General features: G+C 40.8%; 1 protein-coding gene across 4 annotated transcripts in view; it reads right to left on the bottom strand.

The window, feature by feature from the left end:
• Positions 1 to 2,230: 2,230 nt before the first annotated feature.
• The window catches only part of LOC132121638 (BAH and coiled-coil domain-containing protein 1-like), a 94,146-nt gene continuing 72,920 nt past the window's right edge, over positions 2,231 to 23,456 (bottom strand). For 2 of the 4 annotated variants that reach the window (XM_059531243.1, XM_059531244.1), the window contains 18 exons: positions 22,129 to 22,283; positions 21,599 to 21,735; positions 21,135 to 21,242; positions 14,840 to 14,954; positions 13,988 to 14,225; positions 13,664 to 13,858; positions 11,848 to 12,012; positions 11,500 to 11,735; positions 11,322 to 11,399; positions 10,382 to 10,529; positions 10,143 to 10,260; positions 9,900 to 9,975; positions 7,638 to 7,746; positions 7,271 to 7,387; positions 6,993 to 7,142; positions 4,941 to 6,127; positions 4,616 to 4,852; positions 2,231 to 4,526 (listed from right to left, as the gene is read on the bottom strand). In XM_059531243.1, coding sequence (XP_059387226.1) covers positions 4,317 to 4,526; positions 4,616 to 4,852; positions 4,941 to 6,127; positions 6,993 to 7,142; positions 7,271 to 7,387; positions 7,638 to 7,746; positions 9,900 to 9,975; positions 10,143 to 10,260; positions 10,382 to 10,529; positions 11,322 to 11,399; positions 11,500 to 11,735; positions 11,848 to 12,012; positions 13,664 to 13,858; positions 13,988 to 14,225; positions 14,840 to 14,954; positions 21,135 to 21,242; positions 21,599 to 21,735; positions 22,129 to 22,283 — 3,779 coding nt within the window. In that variant the 3' untranslated portion in view covers positions 2,231 to 4,316. The remainder of the gene's footprint in view (positions 4,527 to 4,615; positions 4,853 to 4,940; positions 6,128 to 6,992; positions 7,143 to 7,270; positions 7,388 to 7,637; positions 7,747 to 9,899; positions 9,976 to 10,142; positions 10,261 to 10,381; positions 10,530 to 11,321; positions 11,400 to 11,499; positions 11,736 to 11,847; positions 12,013 to 13,663; positions 13,859 to 13,987; positions 14,226 to 14,839; positions 14,955 to 21,134; positions 21,243 to 21,598; positions 21,736 to 22,128; positions 22,284 to 23,456) is intronic. The other 2 variants (XM_059531245.1, XM_059531246.1) reach the window with 2 other exon arrangements.

A 23,456-nucleotide genomic window follows, 5' to 3' on the forward strand; every position in this document is an offset into this window, starting at 1 on the left:
GTTGATATTCGAAGCACCTTGGCAGTTGCACCCCAGCTAGTACCAGCGAGACGTCGAATTATTGCGACCCTTGATGACACTTTGGCCGTCACTTCTTCAAGGTGTTGTTTGAATGTTAGAGATCTATCCAGGCGTACGCCAAGGTACCGTGGGGCTTGCTGGAACTCAAGGCGCTTGTTATTAACAAATATGTCCAGTCCCCGTCTGGCCTCACTGTTGTTCAGGTGGTAAGCTGCTGCAACTATCTTGCCGATGCTGAGCTGTAAACGCCACTCACGCAGGTAGGCTGCCAAGGTGTCCATGTCCTGGTTTAGGCTGGCCTGCATCTGCTCCTATGTTTGTCGTCTCGTCATGATGGCCAGGTCGTCAGCGTAACCATATTTCCGGGATGTTGTTTCCGGTAAGTCGTGGATATAGATATTGAATAACATCGGTGTGAGGACAGAACCCTGCGGAACACCATTCCTCAGCCTTCTAAGCCTGCTGCATTGACCGTCGCTAGTCTTTAAGGTGAAGCTGCGGTTCGTCACCATCTCAATGATGAACTTCACCATGTGCCGGTAGGATTTGGGGTCTTCAGCAGGCTTGTTTGGTTTTGGAAGGGCTATGACAGCAGCGCGGCGCCATATCTTCGGGAGCTTGGACCTCCGAAGGCATGTCGAGTAGAATGAGCAGAGCCATACAGATGTTCTTACACTCTGGTGAGTCACAAACTCAGGGTGGATGTAATCATGTCCTGTTGCTTTCCCTTGTTTGGTCTTACTCAAGGCAGTCTGGAGTTCAGCTGTTGTAAATTCCCCTTACAAGTTGGCGTCCACACTAGCTGCTCTACACAGGGAAGTCACCTGGTGTGATGTTGTGCGGGCAAAGTTCTTATCAGCATCAGGGAAACAGCTGTTCTTAAGGAGCTGGGATGCGATGGCATTTGCTGTTATTGGGCACCGGGAGGTCGATGGTGTTCTACCTGTCAGCTGGTTTATTGTCCGCCACGCCTTACGGCTGGAGTGGGTGAAGTCAATTGACTGAACTACTTCTGTCCACCTTGACCTTCGGGTGGCATCTAGCTTCTGCAGAAGTACCGTTGCAGATTCTTCCACTTCCTCCCTGGAGCTTGCCTGCTGGTAGACATGCAGGAGGTGGCTGCACTCTCCATCCCAGCCCGGGATGTAGTTTATGTTAAAGCCACGGGGGATGGTTTTCCTTGCTGCCCCAAGGAGTACTCTGCAGTAGGCTGCATACCCAGCGTCCACGTCGGCGTTGTCTGGGTCTGGGAGACAGGATGATGTCTTTTCTGTCTCCTCAGTGAATGACTGCCAATTTGCCTTACGAAAGTTCCATCTCCTGACGGGTTTCCCTGCAACTGGCTGCACCAGGGATGGGACCTTTATGATGGACGGTCGGTGGTGTGAGCGGGGGAACCTATCCAGGACACGTCTCTCTGGCTTTTGAGCCGTGTGCCACACAGCGAAAGCCAAGTCCGGGTTGGTGTGGGTGTTCCAGCGTGCTGAAAAGAAGCTTGGAGGTTCTTTGGGCTCGAACAGTAGCAACGCATTGGCACTGGAGGCCCATTGGCTTAATGTCTCTCCATTTGGTGTAGTATGACTGTAACACCAGTCTATGTGTTGGCAGTTAAAGTCCCCTGCATAGATGGCGGGTGCAGGTGCCGGTGGAAGTGATGTCATGGTCAGCATTGATGGTGGGGGCTTGTAGACATTGACAACCGTTGTGGTCTGCACCTTAGTGGACAGCCATTCGATACTCGAGCCTGGTGGAGTTTGGCCAGTGGCTGTCCAACTAAGGTTGTTCCTTACAAAGGTTCCAAGTCCATGCTGTTTGCTGTGGGTAGACCCAGCAAGCTGGGAACCGGGCAGTTTGAGGATGTTATCACTGTCACGGTGTGACAGTGACACCGTGACACATGTATCAAACAAGCTTGAATAAAATACACTGAGGCATGGTAATTTAGATTTTTTTTATTTTGTTATTACTAAATGCAACACGAATGCAATAAAATTAAGATAAATAACAAGTTTTAACAGTGGAAATATCTTAGAGTTATATTCCCCACAAGTTCAAAAAGAACATCCAACGTAAAAATCAGTTCAAAGTGGGTCTCAAATTCACTCAAATTTGCACAATGATTCTACTTCCTTTGAGGCTTGGCCAACTTCCTGGCACGCTGGTGGTGCCAGTGCTACCATATCAAGCGTTGAATCCAGTGTTTATTTAAAAAAATAAAATTTTTCTTTTTCTTTTTTGTAGACCCAGAAAGTGACATTACATTTATTTTCACATCAGATTTCTTAAAGCTTTAGCTTCTGCAGTGTAACAGCAACAATGTCATTAAAAAAGTAAGTCATCCTTTAGGATTGAAAGGCATATCTGTCCTTTTTCACAATTCCAACACGGAACAATCTGTACAGGCTTGCATATTGAACAAATAAGAGTACAACATTGATAATGGAGGAGAAAAAAAAAACACAAACGAAACAATTTTTGCCAAAGCTGGAAAAAAGTGACAAGAGGCAATATTTTAGATTAGATCTGCATTACACTGCCATCACTTACAGGTTTTGATTGTCCTTCATGATCATGTGACACAGGACAGCAGGAGGCTTCAAGTGCTGGAAGCGTCTTTTCACTCTTTGCATTTCCATACCCACTCCTTGCAGACATAAAATCCTTGGCCGACCCTTTGCTACAACATTGCTGAAATGTTTTTGAAAACGTTTCAGCTTTTTTCAAACACAAAAGCATTTATGTAATCTAAAGTACATCAGGCAAAAACATTGCAAGTGCCCCTTGTTTATGATTCAGTCTACATATTTATTGCAGCTGGAAGTATAGTAATTCAAAGGACATACTTTGGTTTGAAATTTTGCAGGCCAGATTCCTTTAGACAGTATTTAAAAAGAATTTCCGGATGGTAAAATCACCTCCACATGTGCTATACGGACCTGGGACTTTTAACGACAGAGTGTTAGCCTTTTACACAAATTGTTACCAATTAGATCACACAAAGATGATGAAATGCAATAGAAACAAACCATTCTTTCAAAGCCAAAATCAAACTCCAAAAGAAAGATGAAAGCGCGTACGCAGACAGCCCGTTTCCTCTGACTGGACTGCATTGTGTCGGCTCTACTGTTTGCTCCATGAGCAGAACATCTCCCAACCCTCCCTTCTCTACTATACAACAGTGAAGAGGGTACTTTTACATTTATGCATTTAGCAGAAGCTTTTATCCAAAGCGACTTACAGTGCATTCAGGCTATACATTTTTTACATTATGTTACTATACATTTTGTTTTGTCCCCAAAACAAAACTCCCAATCTCAACTAATTCATTATAAAAAAAATAACACAAGAGGAATAGAGCTCTCTCTTCATTTATATTATATTTACAGTTTGTAGTTTTAATATATATTTATATATTTACATATATTAAATAAATCAATTGTACAACTATACACCTGAATGAGAAGATAAGCAAGAGGTACAGAAGTGTATGGCTTGACTGGAAAATAATTCCTTTTGTTTTTGTCTGTGTTTGTTTTTGTTTGCTCATGAACCAACTTACTAATATACTGACGTAATCATTAGTGCCAAAATAAAAATAAAATAAAAAATTCCCTGGTATTGTTAAAAAAGGTCATTGACTGTACTCGTGTGGAAGCATCATTTAATTTAAAACAACAGTTAGGCCTCTAATCTCCAGGTTAACGCCCATTCCTGTTTGTTTTGTTTGTCTTTTTTGTGGCTGATCTCTACATACAAGCATGGTTGGTCACATATTTGCATACAGCAAAAAATTACACTCTCATTCACATCACCTCTCACGCAAAGACACAAACAAATAAACAAACAGATCATACCACACCACAAAGTAACAGTGTATTTGGTCCTGCTGGGATATCAAAACGTCCTGGGGACATTAGTTTGATGTGTTTAATCAGTGAGGTCTTTCTAAAAGAACTTTCCACTAATCCAAAAACACAGTCAGTGTTTTTCAGCTCTGATTCATGTTTGTCAGTCTATATAGCCTACTCTGAACGAGTCCAGTGCCTTTTTCACTAAAAGTTTTTAAAATATCATTCTATGTGTGTGGAACCTTCATAGAGTGATGACCACGAGTTGTCCTCCCCAAAGTCCATTCAATAATCTACTGTTTCTCTAAGAGTAGAGATGAAAGTGGCTGCAGAAACCCATGGCTGTGGGTTAAATTCATAATGTTAGTTTTGTAAGAGGGTCCTGATTATCAGCCATTTCTTTTATCTCACAATTTCAGTAGTGCATTCAGCCATTTTTTTTTTACGTTAACAGATGATTGACTCTCCCTCGGCTGTCACCAGCTGGCCGCTGGTGGGGTCGTAGGTTCCTGCCAGGTAGTAAAGATTTTGACTGTTGCTGTTGGGTTTCCTGATACGACTCAGCCGCTCATATTCAGCTCGGCTTACCACCTGGCACTTATGAGAGATGGTCTGGACGTCATTTTCATCCTGATGGGAACTTTGATACAGGGCATGCTATGAAGAGAGAAGAAAAGTAGGTTTAGGTGTGCAATATCTACCTAAAGTCAATCAAAACCAAACAAGACTTCTGGTGGCTACTGTACCTTCCCATCCCGCTGCCTTTTTCCAAGTTTAGTCTCTTCAGGGTGGTAAAACCACTTAACTTTGACTACCATGTTGCTGGACCAGGATTCCCAAAGACTCTCAATGCGACCAATGAAGGGGAGATGGGGTCGACCAGCTGAGAGGAAAACTGCACAGTCACCAACTCGGACGGTGTCTTTCCCCCGAACAATGGCCTTGTAGAAGAGCTTCCGGGCTTTTCCTTTCAAACCCCGTCTCTGACGATAGAAAAAGTAAAGTTTAAGGGACTCTTTCGGAAACTACAACCATTTTGGTCAAACAAGAAAAACTGGGACAAGAAATAACCTGAGTGGGGTTCCCAGACCACCTCCACAGCTGCCTTCCTGGCATGAATGAGGACGAGTTGGGTGGACCCTCTGAAGATGGTATCTTCTGTTTTTTAGGGAAATCTTTGGAAGATTTGGACTGCACTATAGAGGAAGAGTTGTTGGCAATCCCCTTTCTCTTCTGAGGTTTTCCTGTAGCACTACTGACTGCAGTCTTTGAATTAGAGATAGTCAAAGTTTTGGCTCCGAAAGTGTGCCGTGGTGGGGCGGTCGGAGGTTCAGGATGCTGCTGTTGTTGTTGAAGCAATGTGTGATGAGAAGAAAGGCAACCGTGAAGCAAAAACCGTGAAGCCTCCTCTTCATCCGAACTGTAGGACGAGTCATTATCAGATGAACATATGCTAGAGCTAGACAATGAGCCTGAACTAGACGCGCTGGAGGACCCTGAGGATGACGATGAAATAGAAAGACGGGACAGAAAGCGTCCCGATGTGTGCATTGCTGCCCTTCTGGCATCTTCATCTTCATCCATATCTGAATAGGAGCTTAGGCAGCCGCTGTGGCAGTTTGGCCCATAATCTGCATATTCACTAAGCCTGAGACCCTGAGGGTGTTTACTTTTGCGAAGATGGCAACTGTTCCTTTTGGCATCTTTGACTAAAAGAACAGACTTTGAGTAGCCCATTGTTGAGGTCAGTTCCCCTATTCCTTTGGCTCCAAAGCCCTTTTCCATTCTTCCACCTCTTTGTACCTCTGGGTTTCCAAGAAGCAACAATGCTTTTCCGTTCTTAGTCTTGGGGGACGTTACCCCTTCATGGTCCAGTTTGACAAGAAATTCCTTCCTGTCTCCTGATTTTCTACAACGTAATCCAGGGACGCCCTTGTGTCCAAGAGTCAGACCTGTTGCCAACTGCTGATTTCCGAAGGAAGTACACCCATTTGCAATGCTACTGAAGGAGTCCACCTCAAAGGAAGTGCTGAATATGCCTTTGGCCGGAGTGGTCATGGTGGAGCTAAGTAAGGGAAACATGTCTGACTCCTTTCCCCTCAGTGCTTTCTTTGCTAACCCATTAAACTGGAACAAATCCATGGAGGGTTTCCTCCTGGACATTGCAGCAACCGGCCAGCAAAGGAGAGGGGAAGCAGTTCCAGTCACATTCTCAGATGCACAGGTCTTTGATGGTGCATTGACGGATTTGGGCCTTCCTGTTGAGGGAGACAAACAAAGGTATTGCTATGGGGATGCAGGAAAACCACCCTCCATTCAATGATAACTTATTTGCATTTTCCAAGCTCCACTTCCTACGATACTACCTTTAGCCCTTTAGAGAAAACAGATACAAACAGATATGCCTGTCAGTGGAACATCTGATGACTCAATGTTGTTGTGTTAATGCAGATAACATCTGATGAGTTAGAGCTGCTGGACTGGTAGTTCAGGGCTTTAAGTAGGACTCCATATTTAAGTGGCGTTCAACCTCAACGCCAGTTTCTCTCATCCATTTGTTCATTTAAATACATCTCATTCCATTAATCAACCAAGCACTGGTCTAATCAATGCAGATGTGTTAATTACACAGGGTCATTAAATGTAAGGACTAAAAAAAAAATCTTTCTCATTTATACAGATTATACAACCTTAAATCTGATGACACTTTTATGGCTCTTGACAAACATTAATTAAATAAGTATTTTGGAGCATCAGTTCCAGGAACAAGAACCAGGAAAATTAATGAAGCATGTCCTTAGGGACAAAGAGGTTGAGAAACATCTACCCAGCAAGACTCTTTGACAGTCCCTGTGATTACTGTGTAAAACAATAAATCACAAAAACCTGTTGTGGAAACTTGTTTGATAGATATTTCTTAACATTCCTTTTGAAACAACATTTTTATTTATTTCATTGCAGGTCAAACATCTCACCTTAGGATGTATGTGAATTATGAGAGATTTTAATCTTACCATGCAAAAAGCGTCAGTTTAAAACATGTAACCCAAAATAGCTTTAATCCAATCAATGTTGAATGTGGCAAACTGTAAGAATGTGGATGATGCAGCTGTCAACTCGCACCTGACTTGGCTTTCATAACAATCTTCCTGGGTTCTGTGTTAGCGGAACACTCTGAGGACACATCAGTCTGTTGAGTCATCTTCTCTAGAGTGGAGGTCTTCCTCCTGCGGCAGCTAGGTGAGAGCATGTGGACTGGTGATGGCTCTGCACCTGCAGTATATCAACAATGTCACAGGCTTAATGACAAGCATGGAAACTTGGCACAATGTTTAGCATTACTAAACACTAGACTCTTCGTTTATATTGGAGATCAAATGTGTTTATCTGCAGAAACGTACAGTGGATTTGGTAGCCTGGTGGAAGCAGGCGAATATTCGAAAGAGAAATCCATCCCCGGTCTCCATCATCAAACTCTACCATGATGTTGCCCTCCTTCTGTTCCTCACCTGGACCACCTGTGAAAAAAAATGTACAGCTCTAAACCACATACATAAGAAACAGTAATGTCAAAAATCATATCTATCTATCTATCTATCTATCTATCTATCTATCTATCTATCTATCTATCTATCTATCTATCATCTATCTATCTATCTATCTATCTATCTATCTATCTATCTATCTATCTATCTATCTACAGTAGGTTTATTTTAAGCATTGATGGAGACTTGTTTCATGTGTGTGTGCGTGTGAGAATGATCTCACCTTTACGGACATATCCAGGATACAGACAGCGGGAGCGTTCACTCCAGTAAGCACACACTCTTGTTCCAGCCGTCAGAATTTCCACCGTATCTGGCTGTACATCTAAAACCTGAAACACATGGATGACTTTAAAAATTAACCTACATATCCAGCAGAGAGGCAGCTTATCGAGCATAACAAGTTTATTTAGCTAAAAGACACATGTGCAAAACATGAGACGTCCACTTTGCAAAAGCATAGATATCTTTGAGGCCCACCCCTTAAGGCAATTATAACCATGGGTATATCTTTCTCAAGAGACTCTGTTGTTTGATTTTGTTCCCATAATCAGTTTCTCATACTGAACCAGAATAAAAAGAGAGGAAATCAGCATCACTGAATGGGGCGTCTGCTTTGAAATAATGGAATAAAAGAGCAGAGTGAAAAATGCCTAAATCGATGACTTTATTGTGAGGTTGCCAGCTCCCCTCTCACAATATAGAGTGGACTATCCCTTCAATGTCAACATCATCAAGAATTTTTTTTTTACAGATTGGACTGTGAAAAGTGGGATTTATACACCAAAATCGAGCCAGACGGAATGACTTTGAATTAAATAAATAAATACGGAGAATTTTGGTTTCATGTTGACTTTAAATTTATGTAAACCTGAATAGTGCTTACTTCGTAATTCCACACTAGTTCCAGTAATGCTGATACACAAACATACACATAGGAACAATGCTGAAGGCTTATGGGTGAGTCTAATTTGTCGTGACGTGACATACAGCCAAGTATGGTTTGGAGTAGAGTGTAGCGTTCAATGTCAAAGCTTTTCCTGTGCTAGCCTTCAATGTGAATATAACATTAGCTCTCTTGTTCTTTCTGTTCTCCCAGCTTTATCTTTCCCACAACTATGCACAAATAACTTCCAACACTGACACAACCCTTATGAAACATAAATATATTGCAGTATATTGGAAAATATCATGTAATATATTAGGCATATATTCTTTTATATGGGATTTAATATTTATTTTTTCCAATATATTGCAATATATTGAAAGCGGCAATCATTTGGATATTTTGCAATATATTATATAATATATATACCATCAATATATTATTCAATGTATTCAAATGTATAATATTTTAGAAAATAAAAAGGGAAAATAATATATTACAATATATCACAATATATTTTAAGAAATATATTGGTAAATATATTTTCCTTTCATAAGGGAAATGACAACCTCCTCTCTTTGTTTTGCATTTTGCGAACAATCAAGAGCTTTTTGTGTTGCAGCTTGTGGATTGTATCAAGAAGAGATATCTTCTGATGTTTTGTGCAATGTACTGAATTTGAGAGTTGCACAGAGCAGGCTCATTAATACATCTTTGAGGTAAACTGTGGATGGGTGGGGAGAGCTTGCGATAGGCGGTTCCTAGGCAGGGAGACATTTTTTTCAGCCTATGATTCTGAGAGAGATGAATGAGAGAAGTAACGCATGTAATGTATTGAAATGAATGCATGCCGACAAAGAGCTGTTGGTTTACGGTGAGTAATCAACTCCCTTTTCCCCGTCGACTTAGATAAATTATGCGTGTAAGTATAACCCCCAGTTCAGCCCTAAAGATGTTCCTAAATAAGTTGATAAATAAATTTAAAAAAGGGATAAAACATGATCTTCTGTATTTCCTCCTGGGGAGCCACGCAGAACTAATAAGGAACAGCTATTTACAGTCACAACATGAAACTGTATATGCAGGAGTCAAATGGACTGCTGGACCGCATTAGGAGCAGCTAATGAAGGGTACTGCCTAAAAAAATGCAATATTAGCAAGTTCCTTGGGTTGTCTATTTCTCTCTATCACAACCAGATGCTGAAATGTTCCTCTACAGATGAATTTGATGTTCAATGAGATAAAAAAAATAAGCAATAAAAGACAAATGTGAAAGAATGCCTAAAGTTAGACTATAGTGCCACACACACCCATCATTGCAGTTTACATGCTTTATGGCTAAGTAACTGCCTATCGGAGGACAACCAACTCACACACACTCACACAACCCCAGATGCTATGTTCTTAACTGCTTTAGCAGAAAGTTACAGAGATGGGCTGGATCCAGCCTTGAGCTGATTGTGCTCTGGGGGAGAGCATGGGGTCTGTGAGAGCCTGTGAGATTGGCCTGAGGAACTGGTTTTACCCAAGGCCTGTATGGGAAGATAGAGGAGGTCTTCAGGGAAAAAGCCCCTGAAGAAACTTTTTAAAGTGTCTCACCGCTTCCTGAAGAAGCTGCTCCAGAGAGTAGATCCTCTGTTTGTTTCTGCGCTCTCCTTCAACAACAACACTATATCTGAAGAGACGGAAATAAAGAAAGATTTTTTAATTATGTTAAATTCTGAATGTAATCAACCATCCATCCCTTCATCATTCCATCGATCCATCATTTCATCCAATGCCCTATCCATTCATTCATCCATCCATCCATGTTTTATTGAAAATACAGAGTTGTTGCCTTACATATCAGGTGGGTCCAGAGTATGTACATAGGCAGCATACAGTAACTCGTCCTCTTTTGATATTAACACTTTCAGCCCATCCCTCAGGATTTCTTTGGTGAGAATGCAGTTGGGCAGGGCTAGTTGCGACAAAGACAGATTAAAGTGAGAGGGCATCCAATTTTTAGCACATGTCTTGACATGCATCCAGTTGCATGTAAATGTAACAGCATTATGTATGTCTGATTGTATATATCTTACTCAGTATTGCACTGCCAATTGGCTCTGGTTCCTCCTCCTCCTCTTCTTCTTCATCTCCCTCTGAAAAGCTGGTGTTGTCATCTATCCGGAATCCCTCATCGGCAGCAAAGCTCTCCAGCAAACGACTGACTGCACGCCCCTTAGCCTGCTAACAGTTATGAAATGGCATGTGAGTGTCTTTCTCTCTCTCTCTTTCACACACACACACGTAATGGCCCCGGAGAGAGTGATTCAGGGCTCCAACATTCATTCAAACTCCCATCCAAATATATCATAACCTCTCGCACCTTAACAGGTCCATTCTTGTGCACAGCCCTTGGTACTTATATACTGTCATATATAAATGTGATGGAGGTTTCGTCACTTGGGGTGATGCTGTTCGGTTTGCATTTTACAAGTGTGTCTAGGGTTAGGCCCAGGTGAAGAATGATGCGTGTCTTTGTTCTCTATCACGATCTTTTAGTAGAGCGTCAATTTTCCTCACCTGCTGATTAGGCAGGCAAAGTCCCCTCACATGCCTTGCTGATGACCTCACAAAGTGTCGACGGTGACAGCCTTGATGTCTATGGTGTAAATCCTTTCAAATCTATTGACTAATTTTTTTAAACAATGCATGATTCAGCCTGTGTATTAGCAGGCGGATCCCGTCTTATCTTTATCTTGAGCAGATTTACGAGAGCCCCTGACAGGTCAAACCAGGCGAGCTTGCATAATCCTTCTCTGAGGGATGACTTGTTATGGGTGCCAAGGGGGCAATGCAGACAGATCTAGGCCTCTAGGGGGGTAAATCGCTATATGGTGCTGCAGCCTCGCCACATCACACCAACTTTCAGTAAAACTTGCACTTGCATCTTGCATTGCTGGTCACCAGTAAATATTGTGTTTAGGCTGCATACATGCTGGTAATCCAGTTTTCATGGAAAGTGAGCACATTTCATACCTGCTTGTTTCTGATTCGTCTGCTCCATGTGATGTTATCATACTGAGACGACAGCGCTTCTAACCAACAGCTTTTCCTCTGAAACAACCATAGGGAACATTTTAGCACATTAAGACCTCCACAAGGCCTTGTTTGTGGCTTCCCCTATTTCCAAAGTACTGCAAGAAAACGGATATACCTTTCCAAGAAGCACAGCACTCTTCCTGGTGGTCTTTTCTCGTGAAGTAGGTGAGGTCTTGAGGACCCTAATATGATCAAAGGTGTTCTCCCTTGACCCCTCTCTGCCCTTGGGGCCAGTCAATCTCCTCTCCACCTCCTGTTCTGAGTGATAATGGTCAGCACTGACCAGGGCCAGCCTACAGGGGGCCTTCCTTCTCTTTACCTCTTCTTTATTGATAGACACATTCATAGACACTAGAGGGAACACAAAAACATTAATTGTGACAGTGAAAAATGAGTGTGTGTGTGAACTAAGGTGATATCTGTCAATCCCTAATGTCTAATTAAATAAAGATGTAACATTTACCAAATCCTTGACTTTCCATTTTGTTCTTGGCTTTGTGATTGGCCTCAAGCTTCATGATGGAGCACTGTGAAGGACAGCCGACTCCAGACAGTTGCTCTTTAGATGATGGATTCTTGATGCCCTCTGCCCCTTCCTCGCTGACATAGATGCCGTCATCTTCCTCCTCTGTGAAAATGATAGATCAATTGAATGCATTGACATCTTGACTGGATTACAGTTCACAGCGGGCATCTGAATCAGTAATGGTGAATGCAGCCTGATGATTTCTCTCACTGAGAGTTCATGAAATGGGTGCCAAATGTGGCTGTGACTGTCAATGTTCACAGGAACTGTGGCGGTCAGAGAAGTCTTGTCACTAAAAGGTTTGACCTCCAGACCTCTGCTTCCCACAACTGTCTGATTCCTGTTTACAGCCACACATTACGCAGAACCTGATTTTACCAAGTGAGACATGTTCCTGGGACAACATCTTTGGTGACCCTGGAACAACATTGTGATTAACCAATCAGATTTGGAGAACAAGTTTACAGATTTTGTGAAGTTTACGCTTACAATCACTGTTAGGTGCTTGTACATAAGTGTCATTCATCTATCATTTCCTCTGATTTCCTCTGATTCCTCTGATCCACTCATGGTTAAGGTTAGGTTTAGGTGTGGGGATATGGTCAAGACTACATTTTTTGAGTAAAATGTGTTTCCAGGGTCAACAAAATATGTTGACCTAGGAACACATCTAACTCAGCAATATCAGGACGTGCCACACATTACAGGACGATTCACAGGTTTGGAATCACTACAAAACTATGTTTTTTAAAGAAACTGATACATAAAGTCAGGAAAGATGTATTCAGTTGGTCAAAAATGCAAACTTATTACATGTATTTCTATTTCAAATAAATTCTAACAAATTTTGGGATATTAAACATAAATTGCTAAATGGAAACATTAAGATGGGGAATATTTTGAATAATATTTAAAATAACACTGTTTCCCAAATGCCTAAAAATTCTATTTCAATTTTTTACCAGTTTCCCTGGAAGTGATTATTTTGCTCTCTTGATATAAGTTTGTAATATGAACAAAACCTTATGCACTCTAGCTGTCAGTTAATTGAGATATTCAGATAATATTATATCTCATGCTTTCTGCGGCACTGTTTTTGTATCATTTTGTAATTTGTGCTGTATTTTTGATCACATAAATTTAAATTTCTTTCAAAAGCATACCTTTGTGATTCCACATTTTTTGCAATGTATGCACACAAATTCATACTCGAATGCTTCGGTGTCACAGATATGTATTGGCAGATGCCGTCTGTGGGCTATGAGTCTTGCATTGAGCGGAGATGGCACGGTGGCAACAGTGTCGGGTGTCAGCACAGTGCTGACACACTTGTCACTTATGAGGCGCTCGTCAACACTCTCGCAAGCTCGTGAAATGTGAAAAGGATAACTTTCAGGGCAATTAACAGAGCGGAGTCAACACAGCTCGACCGCAGGCGTAGCTCACATTAGCGTTCATTACCACCATTATTTCATCTCCATTTTGTTCACTTAAAGAAGTGTGTTTTCAGGGAATGTGAACTAAAACATGTAGCGGAACTGGAGCAGTGGAGGGAGGGTATCTCTTTTTTCCCTGTAGGTGTGGCATTCTTGAACACAGCATGACGCAGGCTAGCATTACAGATTGGGTTTTGCCCAATGCATGCCTGAGGAGGTGTCATTAATTTTTTTTTATGCCATGACAATTAAGCAGTAAAATTAGAGGATCCACTGATCATCATGGTGGGATGCAGCTCTCTCAGCCCATAACTCACCTGTGTCGCTGTCGGAGGGAGAGATGCCCTTCTTTGTAGCTTCTAGTTTGCTATCGGTCACTGCTGTATTGCATAGCAGCTGCTGAGTTCGGGTTGGCAGGAGTGAGGAGCTTAGGATGGCCTTTGACCTTGCACCTCTTCTCATCATAGTCCCCTTCCCATCTGATTCCAGGTGGACTGCTGCCCCACTACCTGCTGGGACAGAAAAAAATTGTTCAACAAAGCCTTGGTACAGCAAAAATGTCAAAATAATCTAAAGTCATCTACATATTAATGCAATTAAAATACCTTTGTCACATACATCTAGCATATATTATTGTTTACCTGTGTCACTGTGCTCTCCAGTTTTACTATTATGTGTGTGTTCTTCTTTTCCACTGTGCTCTCGGGACAGATGTTCTGTAATTGCGCTTGCTGTATTGGTTTCTCTGTGACACAACAAGTTCATCAGTCTGGATCCACGATTGGCTTTGGCTTTCTGCTTCAGCTGTGAGCAAGCTTTCTGTTTAAACTTTGTGCTCAGCAGTCTTGGCCTGCCTCTTGGTCTACAGTGAGGCTTCATCTGAAACAAAGATAGGAAGAGAATTAAACCACATGCAAAATTTGAGTTGCACTATTACAATGCTTGCAAGGCAGCACAGTATCGATGTTCCTCAACCAATCCTTTTCTAAATATTTTAAATGTGTCATAACCGCATGCTTGTCTCTTTCACCAAAATTCAATTCAAAATCATTCGAGTTCCAATTTAAGAATGTTTAGCATTTCAAATCTAACCGACAACGGTGACATAACTGATATTGGCCAACTGACTCGCAATTGGTCTTTTTTCTTCTATTTAATTGAATGCTAAATTATCATGGGTTTTTACATTTTTACCGGTATTTAACCATGCAAGAGCGAAAACAACTAATAATGGACAATAGACAGAAAACAGTGTTAAGCATGATGACAACAGCAAAGTTTAAGGTGGCATTTCAAAAAACATCAAGAAATTACTTTACTATTTAAAGAAATTTTAAATTCAAGTTTGAAAAACATTTAGAATATCTGACATTCAAAATCTGACAGTAATCACATAATTGTGATATTTGCAAACAGTAACAGCATATTTAAAATGAAGTTTCCAAAAACATAGCACATTTTTTTCAGCAGTTTAGAAATTATTAGCTACAAACCTGTGTGCTACTTAGATGGTGGTAGGGGCTACTGGTCATCCTCCTCTGCTTGTCTCCGCTTCCAGTCAAGTCCTCTGCTGTAAGCAGGCCCAGCCCCGCCCCCGCTCCAGCCGACCTGTCCATCACAACAGAGAGGTATTCATGAGGGAAGAGAAGAACGAAGAATGAAAAGGAGAGATCAGAGGCGAGCGAAGGGCTTGCCTTCCCTCTCTGTGGCTCTCTAATAACCTTCTTTTCAGGCTTTGATGAATGGAGAGGCAGGGGCCTGGTTCCCCGCTGCATGCTTGAAAAATTGGGGTCTGATGCCAAACCGAGAAATATCTGAGAGAAGTGCTGGTAAAGCAACCTCCCACTCATAATTTTGTTTGTTCTTTTTTTTGCTCTCTTTCGTCTCAGTCTCTTCATCTCTGCTTATTCCTTTTCCACTATGTGCCAATGGTTTTGTTGCTGTGAATTCCAGCATTACATTAAAAAAAATAAAAATAAATAAAAATTTCTCTGTCTTATTACCATATCAATGCATCTGTTCCTGCACAAAGCAGTACATTGCACAGGCCTCCAGGAGGGCAACAAGAGTGAGTGTGTGTGTGTGTGTAGCCAACCATCTAGCAGACCTATTACACTGAAATAAGGCTCATACACTCGCTCTGTGGCAATCGGCCTCTCGTTTTACAGTGTGTAAGCATCAGTGTTTTTACTCTGGAGAAGCAGACAACTACTTCAAACCCCGCTACAGGCTGCCTTAGTCAGTGCTTGGGGCGAAGGGTGGCAGCGTAGACATCAGCTGGCCCATCAGTCACCGGGATGATTGGCAGGTGAGTGTCGGAAGCCATGTCGACATGTGGTTGGTGAATTCCAGCCTCCCTCCTGTGTCCTAGCGACAGCTATATAGTCAGTCACACGTGACAGTCACTCGTGACTCCCGAATCAAGTCATGAAGACATTTTTTTTTTTTCTTGCTAATCAAGGTGCCACATCACCTACTTGACCCCATGATTTCTGCAGTGTTGGAATGCTGGAGTGTTTCCCAGCATGCACCACAGTATGCATAAATCAATTACTGCCTTATTGTACATTGTAATTGTACATGATGTTTACTGCATTTTGCACAACTACATTGAGTTCAAATGTATTTTTTACCTTGATGTGTATGATGTTAAGGGCTATAAGGTTGAAAACCTCATTTTTTAATATACACTTTTCACAAGGTGTCATGTTCCTATTCTCCAGAAATTCTCCTTTTAAGAAAATGCTCATGGCAACATCTCTTTATTTCTATATCATATAATTCTGCACCATAGAATTTGCAAGGCATGTCCCAACTGGGCAGATTGTTTACTTGTGTGACCCACTAATAGTGCAGCACTGGCCAAATTGATCCACGCAGAACCGATCTGCGCAGCCCACTGGGTCACACATGGATAATTTGTCATTAATAATTTATACAAAAATAATTAATGAACAATGAAATATTAAATTATTTGCTCAGCTGAATAGCGCAGTCTTGTCCCACTTTTGGAGCATTTGACTTTCCATACACCTTGCAGCTAAATAAAAAGGCTGCTGAAGAACAAGAAGAAGAGTAGTTTGGCATGCGTACGTGAAGGATAATACATCAAAACAAAATCAATGCATATTTCAGGATTACTCATCCAATTAGAAGAAGACCTGTCAGAAATGTATGATTCATATAAAAATGCATGAAGACATTTGCTTAACATAGACAAACATTCATATACACATTCACTGCACAGGCCCAGCACTGCCTGTGTTGTGTTTCACTCTTCCCTTCAGCTGTCTGAACACTGGCTCTCTGCCCTTTACTCTGGCTGGTGCTGTCAGAAAGAATCAGTATCCCCACCACATAGACTCCATCCCTTCTCCTCAATACAAAGAGCTCCTGCTTTATCTGGAGATGGAGGGAGGATCCCGCAGAGACTGAGGGGCACAGAGGCATGACCAGGACAGATGGGAGGAAAAACATAGACCATGGTCCAAAAACCTTAGCAGAAAAGTTCTAGTCCACAAACATGTCTGTGTGTAAAAAATAATGAAAATCTGTAGACTGCAACTTTCTTAGAATGCATTACAAATTCAGATATAGAAATGGGATTTTCAGACCTAATATAACAAAATTGGCCAAATACAGATCTGCAAATTTGGATATTTAACAAATACACTTCTTTAGAATAAATAAATTTCTTTTATGATCACCAATAAAGATATTTAACAAATAGACTTCTTTGAATAAATACATTTCTTTTATGATCACCAATAAAAAAATTTAACTTTGTAAGCTTAAACCAAACTACACAAGCAAGAAGCACACCCAAACGATACTAAAGAGAGAGAGAAATGACTCAAGATCAAAGTGGACACAAATGAGAACAACTGAAGTGAAAGAAAGAAGAGAAAGAGAGAGCACGCATTCCAGAGGGAGCCACTCTACTGACCAGAGCTGGATCAATGGACACTAACCTCTATCGACCCACCATCACATGCAACATGAACATGCCCGTCTACACCCCATTCTCCACATCAGCATCTGATAAATTCATCCAAAAACATCAAATTACCATATTAACCACAATCTCTATTGCAAACCCCCTTCAGAAGACACCTGGAAATTAATTATGTTTTTTTTTGGGAGACAATGCACTGAGCACAACAAAGCTGAGGGGAACTGTAGAAAATATCTTGAAGAACAAAAGCATTACCAAGAGTAAACTGTTCAGCTCTGAAGGGAGTAAAGAGAGTGTTGAGTGCGCTTCCCTTTCTCCTCCTTTTCCTCAACTACAGCCCTATGAAGCTGTTAAGTGCCTTAATTAAGGCCCTGTTTTTGTCAGAACAGATAATAAACCTTTGGTCTGTAGCAGAGACGTATTTTTCTCCCAGACTGTGTGCATCTCAGATTCACTTCTACTGAATTTAAATGCCACAGAGTCTCAAAAACCCCCAAGGCTCGGGAAACCAGGTAACCGTGGAAACCTGATTAGTAACCTGACACCAGGTCCGAGGCAGGGTTTGGTGTGCGGTTGCTTCAGCTTGATGAGGACTGTGGCTTAGGCGTCTATTAAAGAGCAGAGCTCTCTGCTCTGCTTGTCGCCACCCAAAGGTGACCTTCTGACCTCCTGACCCCGAAAGGCCCATCTAGTCCTTGTGTCAACTCCATGTCACATTCCTATGTTGAGAGAGAGTGTGTGTGTGTGTGTGTGTGTACTTGAGTGAGTATGCTGATAGGAGAATTCACAGTCCTCTAATCACAAACCCTTTCCCCTCAGAGAGGTCAGGATTACATGCTATTTATGCTATTCAGGGAAGGGCATTGATTAGCAAGACACAATCATCAAGAAGAGGGAGGAAAAGAGAGGGGGAGACAGCAAAAGAAAACGGTTATGTGTGTGTGCATGTCTCCTTCACAGCCCAATAATCAAATTCTAGCATTCTTTCACTGGAAAAGATGCTGAATGTTGCTACCATCGAAACCTTCAATAATTCTGGTAAATGAATATATATCGGCATAAATCCCAGCATATGAGCATTGCTGTGTTTTCATATGCAGGAAACCATTTGACAACCATAAAGTGACCAAATATGATTTGTTTTCATTTTGAACAGTATCTGATTTGTAGTTTTAAACCAAACAAACTTGCTTAAAATGTATATCCTAATTTTCTTTAAATTCCTTTAAATTTAATTTCCTTAAAATACAAAGTAATTTGGTTAAATGTTGTGTTAGCTAATGGAGTAGAATGTGCACATTTTTAAGTGTCCTAATATATTTTGTAGCTCATGTACCATTTAAAAGATTTTATATATTTTTGAAAGAAGTATCTAATGCTCACCAAAGCTGCATTTATTTGACTAAAAAAAATACAGTGAAAACGGCAATTTTGTGAAATATTATTGCAACCTAAATTTACTGTTTCAAATAAATATATACATGATTTAAAATGAATAAATACAAATCTTTGAACACGATTAAAATTACCTGATAAGCAACAATAAATAAGACATGTGACTTATTTTCAGGGAATGTACTTTTAATACAAATGTATTTTCTCTGCACAAACACTATAAACAATTCAAAATGTGCAACAATCTAAAAGTGCAGCCAGACAAAGCACACTTACATTCAAGATATAATCTATGAAAACAAGTCTTAATATCTTCACCAGGGTTGCATATTTGTTTTTGCATTTTTCATTTGTTGGTTTTAATGATTTTTTGAAATTTTTACTAGAAAGGTGGTCGAACAAGCCTACTCCCATGGCCTCTTGGGACAGTAAAGTGTCTATCAAAGGAAACCAATGATATTCGGACACAGTACATGCAGGTCTCCAACTCATGCTCCCATGATGCACTGGTGCAAGATGCCCAGCATGCTCCCAAACACATCACTTAACAAGTCATCTCCTCACACTCAGATGGGATTTGATCCTCTTAGCAATGCCACAACGACCCATCAACACCCTTAACCTTGTCTAATGACCTTTGATCTCAAACAGATTTGGAAAGTGAGAGACTGAAAAAAAAACCACATACCAACACATAACCTAAAAATCCAATAATGCTGACAAACACAACAAAAGTTATCTTTCAATTGCTCGACAATTAATGTTGTCTGCCATCAAACTGACGTAAACCATGACCAGAAAGTCAAACCTCGGCTTCTCTCCGCCATTCCCTAAAGGGACTCTAAATATGACTTTTTATGACTCGGTCATAAGTGGCGGGAAGTTGTCATTTGTTTTATTTGGCAGGGGAGCTTTATTAACGACAGGGATAAATGTGCGCTGGGTATAGAATGTGTAATTAAGCTCTGGCTCTTGCTTTTCATTAGCACGCTGCTAATCAACCAGGCTAGTAATAAAATTGGAGTTTTGTTAATCAGGTAGGGTAAACTTGATTTGACTGAGTTTATCAAAATGTCTGGCGTAAACAGAGGTGTATCTCACGGGAAAATGCTCATCCATCAGAGTGATAATTAAAGCCCTGACTTGGTGCAGAAATATTGGTCTCTGCGCTTTATCAAATTAATATCGCAGACGCGTCACGGGTTAGAAGGGAGTCGCAACACTTGTAGATAATCAATGGAAGTTGTAAATATGATTAATGACAGCTCTTCGTACTGATTAAGTACTTAGTCTGCCTTGTATGAACTGAGCCTTCTAGACTTATTTACATACATATGATACGTAGTAAAGACTGCACATACACGTACAAAATGAGTTTACAAACATAATCTTTCAAAACATCTCCTATCTAGACTGTTAGTACAGGGCGAGCACGATTTTACCAAGTACAACATGATCAACATTCCAATCAACCAATCAGAATTGAAATATTTATAAACTTTTTAGGAAATATCTGTTTTAGGCTTAAAATCAGGGTTAGGTGCTTCTACACCCTTGTTATTCATCTATAATTTCCCACTGATTTTAGGAATAAATTATGGGTAGGGTTAGGTTTAGGGTAGGTTTTGGTTTAAGTCTATATTTTTTATAATAATGATGATCCAGGATCAACAAAAGATGTTGATCCAGTAACATGTTGTACTTGGCTAAATTACAGGTAAGGAATTGTTTTCCTCAGCTAAGCTTATTACCGGTTGCAGTAAAGCTGTAATTTAATCCCAGCTCTCTTGCTCTAGAAACTGTGGAACTGTTTTCATTATTACTGTAAAAGAGCAAGAGAACAATAACACTTTATTTACTGCTATGCAGGATTTTATGATTCTAAATGTAAACAGTACTCATAAAACATATACATTTATACTTGTGAGACTTACATAACACTTACATAAAGCTAATTATAACTAGATTCTTGTTAACTAGTAACGAATGCTCCAGTATTCGCTTAGCCATTTCGTAAAGTCTCAATAAAAAGTAGTGGCAGATTTATTTTTTATTTTTTATGTATTGTGATGAATGTAACGGGTCATCAAAAATAAATAAAATAATAATAATACATTAAAAACTTACACGGATACAGTTTCTAAGGTGTATATATCATGTTCTCATCTCTAGATACGGTGCACTGTCATTTTATTTATAAGTTCTTTTTCATCATTTGCCAGGGTAAAATTTTAAGTTTGACTTCTTAGAAATATGACAGCATAGATTGAGGTATCAAAACATTAAAACAAAATCTGACCAATTCATGAACCTGTATTCTATCAAGGAAGGTTTCTGCAAGTCACTTGTACTGCATTGGTACTGCACTTCAGGATTTTGGCCCTCACAAATGTAGAGACTGTAAGAACAGTGAAACAAGCACAAAAGGAAACACTCACTTGACTTTTTTAGGGGCATCAGTGGGGATAAGGGGTGCCAACATGGATTTGCGCTTCCGTGGTCTTCCGGGGCCTCGACGAGCTGGACTGCGTGAGGTCTCTTCTTTCCTGTAAACACACAAACACACACACACACACAGCCTGTCAATCACTCTAATTCACATTAATGATGTTGAATGGAACGAAACACTAAGCCATCCTAATTGTGAGAGTGGACTAGAGGAAAGACTTAAGCACAGCTCAGGCTTATGCAAAAAGGGCTCGGTACATACTGGGTGGTCTCAGCAGAGTGTTGCGAGGGGACAGAGAAAGACCTAGAGAGAGACTGTGAGAGTGAGTGTCCTGAAGGATCGAAGAGAGTTCGATCTCTTCGTCCATGTCTGTAAATGGGTTTTGAATGGTGCTTAGAGTGCTTTTATATGTGGAGGCTGCGTATTTGTGAAAGTGGTCTGTGGTTTGCTCACTGGTGGTCATGTTTCCTCTGTAGCTTGGCCAGCTCCCTCTGTTTTTCCTTGTAACGCCGCTGCAGTTCTGCCAGCCGTACACGCATCGCTAGCTCCTCCCGGTCCAGCGTTTCCATGGTACCCTTAACAGGACACACCTACACATGGAACGAATAATCTCCAGTGAGTTTAGAGAATCTAAATTACAGACAACACTGTGCCGGTTCGTAGGATTGTGTTTCTTCAACATAACACAAACTGAGATATTTTGAATGTTCACATTGCTCTTTTCCATACGGTGAAAGCATACAGTGACCTTTAAAAAGGCCTAAAACATATCATAAAAATATAATAGAATTGGTCCACACGACTAATGCTTTATATTTCAAGTCTTTTGAAACCAATGCAATTTGTGCAATGTGTAAGGAACAAACTGAATTTTCGCATATTCGTAGTTCTTAAATTATATTTGCGATGCAAGCAGGGCTGAACAATTTGAAAAAATAATACAATTATGGAAATGTTAATAAACGAACTGGAGTTGCGTGTACCGGTTCGGGACGTGGCGTCCACTTGCACTTCCTGCGCAGATTGAGGATTCTGCGAATGGGTGGAGTTGAGTCTATTGGTATGGGTGGGGCAAGTTCTAATGCCCGGGCAGCAGCAAGGGTCGCCAAACTTTGGAGGTCAAAGGTCAACATGTCCTCTGCACAGGATGAGAAGAAATAAAAGAATTCAAGGAGAAATCACATCATCTGATCTTACAATAACAGATAAGAAGAATAGATATCTATCTAGAATGGGATGTCCGGGCCTGTTCCTAGAAGGCCAACTTCCTGCAGAGCCAAGCTCCAACCTGGAAGCTTCTAATAATTCTGTAGACCTTGATTAACTGATTGAGATGTATTTAATGATATTTGGAGCAAATTTGAAGTTCATTTGAAGCCAAAGTTCAAAACCCAAAGCGCAATTATTCAAGGGATATTTCACCAAAAATTTTAAATTCTGTCATCACTTACCTTCATGCCGTTTCAAACCTGTATAAATTACTTTCTTCTGTGGAACACAAAAGAAGATGTTTTGAAAAATGTTGGTAACCAAAAAATTTAATAAAAAGCAGATTTTTCCAAATATCCTTTGCGTGTGCATGTGTGTTCCACAGAAGAAATCAAGTCATGTAGGTGAGTAAATGATGACAGAATGTTAGTTTTTGGGTGAACTATCCTTATGGCGTCACATATTTTTTGACCCTTATAAAATGTGGTTTTAGTGATGGACCCTGTTTACACATGTATTTAGCAGGAATCACTTGAGACAGATGTTAATATCAGATGTTAATATCAGGTGTAAACAGAAGCCTAAACCTCTCCATCTACTGTATATTAAAAAGTGACCTAGCAAACAGACATCCAGCAAGTTCCCAGAGGATGCAAGCAGAAAAACCTGTAAAGGAGCAAAAATAAAAAGAGAGTGGAAGAGAGAGCGAAAGAGAGAGAAAGAGAGAGAGAAAGAGGAAAGCCTCAAACAGTACAAAGCCGCCTCTAAGCACGCCGCTGTTTCCTGACAGCACTTTTGTGCTTTCAGAGGCTGAATGAGCAATGATGATAGCTATTAACCAGAGAGCTTATCTCTGTACATGAAGCTTAGATGCCAGGAGCCATGTTACAGAGAAAGAGAGAGAGGGAGAGAGCGAGAGCGAGATGAAGAAGGGCGAATTCTCAACATTTATCACTGTCATTAGGGCAGGCCACATGCTCAGTCTCCACTCAGCCAATGAGGCTTGAATATTCATGACAGCCAAAGCTGGCCTGAGGATACTGAGAAGACTCTGTGTGTGTATGTGTGAGTGGCTGTGTCTGGGCATCCACGGCTCGCTATT

The sequence above is a fragment of the Carassius carassius genome, chromosome 39 (genome assembly GCF_963082965.1).
Source record: "Carassius carassius chromosome 39, fCarCar2.1, whole genome shotgun sequence".
NCBI classification, from domain to species: Eukaryota; Metazoa; Chordata; class Actinopteri; order Cypriniformes; family Cyprinidae; genus Carassius; species Carassius carassius.